The 11,082-nt window shown below is 20.8% G+C and overlaps 4 protein-coding genes across 4 annotated transcripts in view; 1 reads left to right on the top strand and 3 right to left on the bottom strand.

Moving 5' to 3' along the window:
* Nucleotides 1-977: 977 nt before the first annotated feature.
* Nucleotides 978-4,286, top strand: PGSY75_1026300 (hypothetical protein; the record flags this gene model as incomplete). Its single annotated transcript, XM_018786035.1, has 1 exon — nucleotides 978-4,286. One exon carries the CDS (start codon nucleotides 978-980, stop codon nucleotides 4,284-4,286), a length of 3,309 nt encoding a protein of 1,102 aa, XP_018641652.1.
* Nucleotides 4,287-4,799: 513 nt separating this feature from the next.
* On the bottom strand, nucleotides 4,800-6,602 carry PGSY75_1026400 (cell division cycle protein 20-like protein; the record flags this gene model as incomplete). Its single annotated transcript, XM_018786036.1, has 1 exon — nucleotides 4,800-6,602. The coding sequence occupies one exon, from the start codon at nucleotides 6,600-6,602 to the stop codon at nucleotides 4,800-4,802; it is 1,803 nt and encodes a 600-aa protein (XP_018641653.1).
* Nucleotides 6,603-7,382: 780 nt separating this feature from the next.
* Nucleotides 7,383-7,595, bottom strand: PGSY75_1026500 (hypothetical protein; the record flags this gene model as incomplete). The annotated part of the gene is made up of 1 exon (XM_018786037.1): nucleotides 7,383-7,595. The coding sequence occupies one exon, from the start codon at nucleotides 7,593-7,595 to the stop codon at nucleotides 7,383-7,385; it is 213 nt and encodes a 70-aa protein (XP_018641654.1).
* Nucleotides 7,596-8,600: 1,005 nt separating this feature from the next.
* Nucleotides 8,601-11,082, bottom strand: part of PGSY75_1026600 (hypothetical protein) — a gene marked incomplete at both ends in the record, with an annotated part of 4,974 nt that continues 2,492 nt past the window's right edge. The window contains one exon of the mRNA XM_018786038.1: nucleotides 8,601-11,082. This exon is cut by the window's right edge and continues 2,492 nt beyond it. Within this exon, the coding sequence (XP_018641655.1) occupies nucleotides 8,601-11,082 (2,482 nt within the window).

Here is an 11,082-nt window from a genome sequence, read left to right on the forward strand (position 1 = left end):
CAAAAGCAAATATTAAAAAAAAAAAAAAAAAAAAAAAAAAAAAAAAATTTAAAAAAATTTTTTTTTTTTTTAAAAAATTTTTTTTATTTTTTTTTTTTTAAAAAAAAAAAAAAAAAAAAATTTTTTTTTTCAAAAAAAAAAAAAAAAAAAAAAAAAATTATGAAAAGTTCATGTAAAAAAAAAAAAAAAAAAAAAAAAAAAAATAGCTATAAATAAAAAAAAATATATATATATATATTTTATATATGTATAAATTTATGTGTGAATATATAAGAGATGTATAATATAGAAATGTTCCTATATTGAATAATATAAAATAAAATTAAAAATATATACATATAAATATGTACATATATATATATTTATGTTTACCTTTTAAATATTTCATTATTTATTTTTTTATATATTGCTTAAATTTTTCTCAAAAAAAAAAAGAGAGGAAAGGACCACACATATAAAAAATTATGTTTTAAAAAAGCGAACCGAATATTGAAGGTACAGATGGTACATATATATGTGGCAAAAGTATAATGATCTGATAGGAAAACAGCAATATATATAATATGTATATATATATATATATATATATATATATGTATTCATTTAAGATATATTTTTAATCATTTGATGTGTGTAATTTATAAGTAATACCCACATATATATAATACGTGTATGATTTTAATTTTTACCATATAAAATAAAAATAAAAAAAATAATAATAAATAATAATAATAAATGGGGGAACAATTTAAAATTAAAAGCTAAATGTAAATGACCACATAAATAAAAAAGTGGTGTATAGTAAAATTAAAAGGCTGTTCATTTTACACAATGGACTTTGTTTTTTTTTTAAATAATACAGAAAAAAAAAATATACATATATATATATATATATATATATATATATATTTATATATTTATATATTTATTTATATTTATTTATTACTTGCTAGACATTTATCAGGTGGTAGGTCGCCATGGAATTGATAATAAAAAAACCATACATTGAAATATTTGAAAAGATATTAAAATTGTTTACGCATATTTGTGAGAACGTTAATTTTAAGCTAACAAGAAATAAGCTAGAATTAAGTGGCTCAAATAATTTAACAAATGAACTGGTGATACATATTGATAAGAAATTTTTTATATTAAATGATATAAATGGAGATAAAAAGAATATAATCAATGGAACTGTAAAATCAAAAGATTTCTATAATTGTATATTTAATCATAAGATAGTTAAACATCTGAGGAGTAATCATTCACAATATGGATCCTATAATAGTCAGAAGAAAAATGATTCACGCTTTGTAATGACAGATGATATAGATGAAGAAGCAAAAATAAATAATAATTATAATGATGAGAATAAATTAATCGTTTGTGATGGTATGTATGCAGATGATAACAATAAGTCTTATCTTAGAAAAGACAAAAAGTGGAATCTACATTTGTCGAAGATAACTCTGAAATTTAATAATATAAACAATATGAACAATATGAACAATATGAACAATATGAACAATATGAACAATATAAATAATATGAACAATATAAATTATATAAATAATGATGATGATAATAATATTAATGGGGGTGGTCAAAGTGATGAACGTGATGTTAATTATAATAACAAATTAGAAATAATTATAAAATTTAAAAAGTGTAATAGCTATTTTAGTGCAATATTAAAATTGAAAACGTTCAACACACCTATGAAAAATTATATTTATAAAAATGAATCTATTATACAGATAGATCCAACTCTTTTTTTACTTAATTTAAAAGATTTGTCTAATGAAAGGAATATATTTTTAAAGAATACAGATAATTCATTTATTATCAGTTCTTTAGAAACTTGTGATTTCAGTTTAAATAAAGAAAGAATAAAAAGAGAACAATTTTTTTATAATAATAAAAATATATGTATCCCATCTAGTAAAACTAAATATTTTTTTAAAAATAAAAAATTCCAGGATCACAATATGTCTCTTCCTTTAAATGAACTAAAGACCATAATAAACTTTTGTTCAGAATTAAATTTATTATGTTTGTTTTCTACAAAAAATTTTAAAGAAAATCTTATAATATATTTTGGTAATATAATATCTTATATATTAGAGAAGAACAAGAATAAAATAATGAAAAATAATAAAAAAAATAATAAAAATAATAATAATAAAAAAAATAATAATAATAATAAAAATAATAAAAATAATAATAATAATAAAAATAATAAAAATAATAAAAAAATAAAAAACAATTCTCAACACATTTATGATAATTACATGATGAATACAGATCATATGGAATATGTGCAATCAGTAAAACGAGATTATAAATATGATTACAATTTTGATTCATGTATGAAATCGCATGTAAATAAAAATAATATTTATGATGATGATGATGAAGATAATTATATGGATTCAAATTTTAATATATCATCAAAAATGGAATTCACTAATAATGAAAACAAATCGATAGTTTTTTATTTATCTGATTATACATCAAGTGATGAATATAATTCTAGTATGGATGAATTAGATGATCAAATATATTTACCACTATATGATAATGAATATATAAAGGATGATACAAATTTTAATTATAATAATATAATAACAGGATGTGTTCATTTTACATCATATTTTAATATATCATGTGATTTTAATGAAAATGAAAAGAAATATGAACACGAAGATATTTTGCACCAACCTATGAACGATACGTTTATCATAAATAATAATAATAATAATAATAATAATATTTATTATTATAACAACCATTCTTGTGATGATAGGAAAAAAATTAAAAAGTTACAACATGACGAACAAAATGTATCATCTATAGAAAAAGAAGAAGAACATATAATAAACTGTTATAATAAAAAAAGTTATGATTTTAATTATGAAAGTAATCATTTAAGACATATACAACATTTAAGAGAAGAAGAAGACGAAGAAAAAAAAAAAAATTCCTGTATATATGAAGATATTAATAAGGATAACTGTTATGATCTTATGCAAAATATTAAAAGTAAAGATAATGCATATGACAAAAAGGAGGACATCTTTAGTGATACTTATGATGGTATGTTTAATAATTTGAAAAAACACAAAAGTTATGAGGACAATAAGAAAAAAGAAAATGATGATGTTCTTACAAATGAAAAGAATAAGAATTTTGGATGTGATCAAAATGGTGAGTGCCCACATGGAACAAACAATAATGTTGATACATTTTTGAATAATAACCTGAACCAAGAAGAAGAAGAAGAACAACAAGAACAAGAAGAAGAAGAAGAAGAAGAAGAAGAAGAAAAAGAAAAAGAAGAAGAAGAAGAAGAAGAAAAAGAAATTATTTATAATTCCAATATTTTTGAAGAATTCAATTATGATAATTATATGAGACAAAATGAAGAGAGACACGATGTGTATAAAAATATGGAGGAAAAAATAAAAGAACTTGATATAACGTTTGAAAATTTAAAAAAAATAAATAAAAAGAAGAAACAAATACATGATTATAAAAATGATGGTATACAAAAACCTTTTTTGGTTTTTTCCTTGCCAAAAAGTAGGAAAATCAAAAAAAGAAGGAAATCCATTGAGCACATTTATGAAGTGAATAAAAGAAATGAAATAAATAAAAGGAATAAAAGATCATCCAAGGATTTGTTATATAATGATGAGGAAAATAAAAGCTATGATAACAATTCGATATTGTGTAGAAGTGAGGAAAATGAAATTATAAGTGACAATTATTACTCTTTAAATGATGATAGTCAAGATAATTATTATGATGATGATAAATATGGTAATGAATTTATAGATGATGCTTACTACCATGTCTATCATAACAAACATCGTGGGGGGGAGAATATGGAATATATGAACTACTTCAATAATATATACAACAAATACAACATGAATAATAAGACCCATAATGAAAATACAAATCACCTAAAAAATAAAAAATATAAAAATGAATTAAATTATAGAAATAGTAATATGAATGAAAAAGATAATAATATGAAATATATGCAAAGTGGAAATGAAGAAAATGATCAAAAAGTTTATAATAATTACAAACATTTCAATGTGTCTAGGTTGTCACATAATATATATGATAAAACACCTCAAACAAATCAATACTCAGGGAATAAACATGCACGATTAATAATGAAAAATTATTCATCTCATATTTTAGCGGATGAAATAAAACGTCCTAGTGTAAATTATGATAATGACATATTTAATTATAAAAAATATAAGTTATAAAAGAAGTGACACATTTTGTCAGAGCATAAAAAAAAAAATATATATATATATCTATATATATGTATATGCCCATATATATATTATATATATATATGTGTGTATATATTTAAAAACTCACAATTAAATATTAAATCATTTTTGTACATATAAATAAACATAACAAAAAAATAATAAATAACTACAATAGGAACATATATATATATATATATATATATATATATATATATATATATATATTTATTTTTTTTTTTTTATATATATATATATATATTTATATAGAAATATATTTTTTTTTATATAAATTTACATATAGTAGTATATATATATATATAACATCTATATATTTTCAATTATATAACTTAGGCATCTGTCCATTTTATTATTTATTTATTTTTTTATGTGATATGTATATATATATATATATATATATATATATATATATGTTTTTTTTTTTCGAACGGTATGACATATATATATATATATATATATATTTATTTATTTATTTTTTTTTTTTTATCTAACCGTGTTGTAACAATTTGATATGGGAAAAAAGAGAGAAATGTTTTTGTCTCCATATTTTGGGAAAATATTCCATAGTCTTATGGTTTGATCAGGTGAACCTGTTGCTATAGAAGTACCATCAGGACTTAAGGCTGCATGTAGTACTCTTAATTTATGACCTTTTAATGTAGTAACTTTTTTAAGTTGTGGTAGATTCCACAAGATAATTTGATTTAATGAATTACTATGAGTTGATATAATTTCTCTAGTATTTATTGACCAGATAATATTAGATACTTGAGATTTTGTATAGATTTCATTTATAGATTTTCCATTTTTTATATTCCATAAGAAAATTTTTTTATCAACTGAACCTCCTCCACTAGCTAAAATATGATTTTTATATGGACACCAAGAGATTGCTTTAACTGCTGCTTTATGTTTTAGAAAATGAAATAGATATTTATTTGTATATTTATCCCATATATATATACTATTATCATTACTTCCTGATGCTAAATATGTTCCATCTGTATTCCATTCTAATCCACATATTTCAGATTTATGTTTTGTTAATTCAATATAATAAATTTCTTTACTTCTAATATCACTATTTATAATTTTATTATCTCGACCACCAGATGTTAATATATTATGATTCCAACATAACGTATTAACTCTTAATTTATGATTTTTATATTTTCTTATTCTTACACTTTTCTCGACATCCCATATTTCTACAACACCGTTTGATAAACCAGTTGCCAAAAAATTCCCATTGATATTATTCCATTTTAAAGAACTTATGGTTTTTTGGGGTTTGATTTTTTCTAATGGTTTTATAGTTTCAATCAATTCACATTTGTCATTATTTTTATCATTATTTGATTTTTCATTTTTTCTTTTTTTATTCTTATATTTATTTCTTCTTTTATCTTCTCCCTTATCGTTTTTTTCTATATCTTTATCCATTTTGTTTGCTACAAATAGTTTCTGACTTGTACAGGTATTATTATTCCACAAATATAATTTATCACTTAATGCAGTTGCGATAATATTTTTTTTGGACCAATCTAATAAATTTAAATAAAAATCATCTATAAGTTCAGGAGCAGATAATATACGATATGGCATATTAGGAATTTTTCTTTTCTCCTTTTTATTATTATTTAAAATATAAGAAGGATATGTAAAAAAATGGGTACCATATGGATTATTCATTGCTATCACATTTTTTGACATATACTTTTCTCTTAACATTATATTTTTCTGAGAATGTTCAAAAAGGATATTTCTATATATATTATCATCTTTAATTGGATTATATCTTTCTATATTTTTTTTTTCTTCCATCTTTTTTTTATACATATTAAATATAAAAATATTATTATCATCATCAAAATATTTGTTACTGTTTGATTTTTTATTTACATCACTTTTTTTATAATTTATTATACTATTAATGTTATGATGACTTGTATTATCATATACATTTTTCTTTTTAAAATCATTATTTCTTCTTAATGTATATTCATCCATTTTTATGTTATATTTATTATATCTACTATATCTAGTTTCATAAATATAACTGCTAATTTTTTCTTCATTTTCTAAATTATATTTCTCAAATCTATTCTGTTCTGAACAAATAATTTTATTTATCTCTTCATTTGACAAATAAAAGTGTCCATATGAATTATAATCACAAGGCAAGGGTAAATCCGTCAAGTGTAATTCATTATCTATATGTAAAAAAAAATTCTCTATATTGTAGTAGTCTTCTATAATAGCTGACTTTATAAAAATATTATCCATACTTATATATTTTGTTATAATTAAAACGAATACATCATACAAAAGGGAATATTTTTTTTATATCTGAATACAATCCATACACAATTTAAACGTTCAACTAACATGTTGGATATATATATATATATATATGTGTGAATTATTTAATGATGCTAAAAATATAATTCTTATTAAGAAATTTATATTAATGAATATATTTTTAAACATATTCATAATAAAATAACATGTCTCTCCTACCTAATTAGGATCATACATTTTTTTTTTTTTTTTTTTTTTTAGAAATATATTTGAATTTTTCATTTTATAAGAAAATAAGACAGACAGAGGGGAAAATAAAGAAAAAAAAAAAAAAAAAAAAAAAAAAAAAAAAAAAAAAAAAAAAAAAAAAAAAAAAAAAAAAAAAAAAAAAAAAAAAAAAAAAAAAAAAAAAAAAAAAAAAAAAAAAAAAAAAAGAATACCCAAGTACATGCATATATATATATATATTACATATTCGGACGATATTATTGAATTTATTTAATGGCATAAAAAATATACATATATAATTATATTAATTTATGGCACAATATTTATATATATATATATAACTTTGTACATATATATATTTTTTTAAAAAATCTTATATTGAGAAAAAATTAAATAGGTATTATATATAATTGTTTTAAAAAAAGTAGGAACATGAATAAATAAATAAATATATAAATAAATAATACAATCACAAAAAAAAAAAAAATAATAATAATATATATATATTTTTGTATATTCCTTTTTTTTATTGACACGTCAGTTCCTCTTATTATCACATCCTCTTATTATTAAATCCGTTGAGGTAATACATAACGAAGTGAAGGTCGTCACGATCAAAACTGCACAGCTACATAATGCTTCTGTCAAACTACAAAATACATTTTTTTCTCTTGGAACTTCATATAATACATATTGGGGATAGTAAGGTCGGTAATACGTGTCGTAAGTGTAATACTGTTTATAGTACATTGTGCTAAACAAAAAAAAAAAAAAAAATATATATAATATAAATACAACTATGCATATATATATATATATATATATATATATGTATATACGTTTTATTTCTATAACATCAATTTTATATACATATATACTTTATTTTCTTTCTTGATATATGCTTCAAATAATAACAATAATAATAACTACAGTGACATAAGCTATAAATATATATATATATATATATATATTTTTCTGAAAAGTACAAAACTTTTTTATAATAAAAAATAAACTTGTAAAAAAAAAAAAATTAAGAAAATAAGGATTACATAAAAACAAAAACAGAATGGACAATATTATAAAAAGAAAATTATTCGGTTTATAATATATTTTAACTGATAAGAAAAATTAATATATATATATATATATATATGTGGAATTATATCATATTCAATATTATAATTATATATTCCAAATTTTATCATATATATATACAAAATTTTAAAAAAATAATATATTTTAACTGATAAGAAAAATTAATATATATATATATATATATATGTGGAATTATATCATATTCAATATTATAATTATATATTCCAAATTTTATCATATATATATATATATAATATAACCAATTTGGATACGCAAAGTTTTTAATTTTTACCTGAACATGTTCAGAAAAATGCTCAAAAAAAAAAAAAAAAAAAAAAAATGAAATACTAATAAAACAGCTGTCTTTTATTTATTTATTTTTTTTTTTTTTTTTTTGGTGCATGCACATTTTGTTTTTTTTAATTTTTGGCTGTTAAAATAATACCAAAATGTAAATTTCTCAATAATTTCATTGCAAATATATCACGTTGACGTTCAAAAAAATAATAAAAAATATATTAAGCTTATATATACACAAAAAAAAAAAAAGAAAAACGCAAAAAAGAACAAAAAAAAAAAAAAAAAAAAAAAAAATGAAACAAAAAAGAAACAAGAAATCATTGTATCCATTTTGAAATCTCCATATTTAATTTAAACTTTTCAATTGTTTGATTTTTCAAGAGATCTTAAAATTTCCTTTGCTTGCGAAATACTCTTTTCTTTTTTGGTTAAAAAGAACATTTTCCCTTTTGGTTTATTCCAAAATGTTGGTTTTGCTTTATTCATGTTTTCTTTAATTGTAGGAATTTTCATAGGAATGCTTAATGATTTAGAGAAACTTCTTGGAATAATTTTGTCTACCGGTTCGTTTTCTATCGTTGCTGATTCGGCTACAACGTTTGGTTCTTCTTTTTTATTTAGAGAGGTTTCACTGTTATCCTGTTGAATATTATCTTGTTGAATATCATCTTGTTGAATATCATCTTGTTGAATATTATCCTGTTGAATATTATCTTGTTGAATGTTATCTTTTACATTCTTATCCATCTCAATTTCCCTTTCATCATTTACCTTTTTATTCATTAAGTCTTCTTCTATCTTCATGACTTCCTCATCAGCTTCTTTCGCCATATCAGCATCATTAATTTTTTCTTCATCCACTTTTATTTTCTCTAACGAATTATTTTCTTCGTTGCTATCTTTTTTTATTAATTTCTTAACAGGGAATTCTTTCAATGTTGATAAATTTTTTACCATATGAAATTTATTTATAAATTTATTCATATTGTTGGGAAACTTAATATCTCCCATTTTTACTATATTCATTTTGTTATATTTTGGTGGTATTTTTTTCATAAGAATAACCTTTGTAGTTTTTAGGATATGTTGTGTGTCCTCTTTATCTTGTAAGGTATGATCTTTTTCGTTTTTCACTTCTTCTTCACATTGTTTATTTAATATTTCATTTGTTTTTTCTGTTGTGTCTTCTCCTTTTTCTGATGTTCCTTCTCTTTTTTCTGATGTGCTTTCTCCTTTTTCTAATGTGCTTTCTCCTTTTTCTGATGTGTCATCTCTTTTTTCTGATGTGTCATCTTTTTTTTCTATTGTGTCATCTCTTTTTTCTATGGTGTCATCTTTTTTTTCTATGGTGTCATCTCTTTTTTCTGATGTGTCATTTTTTTCCTCTAACGTTTTATCATCCTTTATGCTTCTCAAGCTATTTACCTTTTTATTATTTTCAAAATTTTGAATGCCCATTTTTTTTGTAGGGAATGCTTTAAATTTCATCATTAATTTGGGTATTCCTTTTTTGAGAACCATTTTTGCTTTTTCACTTTGATTTTTATTTTCCTGCACATTTATATTTACATCTACATTTACATCTACATCTTCATCTATATCTGTCTTCACATCATTTATTTTTTCTTCCTCACCACATTTGTCCAAAGAATCCATTTTGCCATCAGATATTATAGACACACTATTTGACAACATATTATTTGGTTCCTCATTTTCATTCATTTTTGAATTATGCTCTCCTATTTTTACCTCAATAGAATTTAATAATTTATTAGCATTAAAGAAACTATGTCTTCCTGGGTTTATCATTTTATGTATACTTTTAGTTGGTTTTATAATTTTTTTTTCACTTTCAATATTTTGTTTCTCTTCTTCTTTATATTCATCCATTTTTATATTACATGATTCCGTTTTGTCAATTGAGTCATTAGATAACTTCTTATTAGTTGTAAAATTTTCTTTCAAAATATTTATCTTATTTTTTAATAACACTGGTAAAGTTTTACTTTTAGGAATAGCTTTTTTATTAAGCATAGGAACCATTTTGATATTTATCTTTTTAATGAACATATTATTATTTTTATTTGTTATATTATCTTTCATATGATCATTAGAATTTTCAATGTTCATATCTTTTATATTTTCATCTTTATTTTGTAAACTATTACATTCTAATAATTGTGGTGCCATCTTATCTTTCTCATCTAACATTTCTTTTTCCATTATTTTTTCTTTTACAGATTCTAATGAGTTCTTTTTATTTATAATATCAGATTTATCCTTGTCATTCATTGTGTTATCATTTAATGTGTTATCTTTCATTGTGTTGTCATTCATTTTTTCTTCTTTCATGTCTTGTTCTTTTTCAATATTTGTATAAATACTTTGATCTTCTCCTTTTATGATATCCTCTTTTGTGTTTGTCAAAACGGGTTCTTTTATATCAACATCATCTTCCTTAGATAATCCAGCCTTATTTATACTTTTATCATTTAAATAATTCTCCTCTTTCTCATTTAATATGATTTTTTCCATATTTACATTCTTCTTTTCTTCTTCCTCCTCCATATTATTAGAATTATTTTTTTCTTCATTTTCGTCCTTCTTAAATAATGAACTCTTAACAGGTATATTCACACCAACAGTAATTTTATTAGTATCCACCACTGGGGGATCATTACTTTTATTAATTATATGTGGATTACCTTTAGACTTAAATAATTGTTTAGATAAAATATTTTGTACTGATTTTATAGTAAAATTTACTTTATTTTTTTCTATATCATTTTCATCTTTAGATATATTTATCTCTGCATCTTTATTTATACTAACTGATTTCTTC

The sequence above is a fragment of the Plasmodium gaboni genome, chromosome 10 (genome assembly GCF_001602025.1).
Source record: "Plasmodium gaboni strain SY75 chromosome 10, whole genome shotgun sequence".
Lineage (NCBI taxonomy): Eukaryota > Apicomplexa > Aconoidasida > Haemosporida > Plasmodiidae > Plasmodium > Plasmodium gaboni.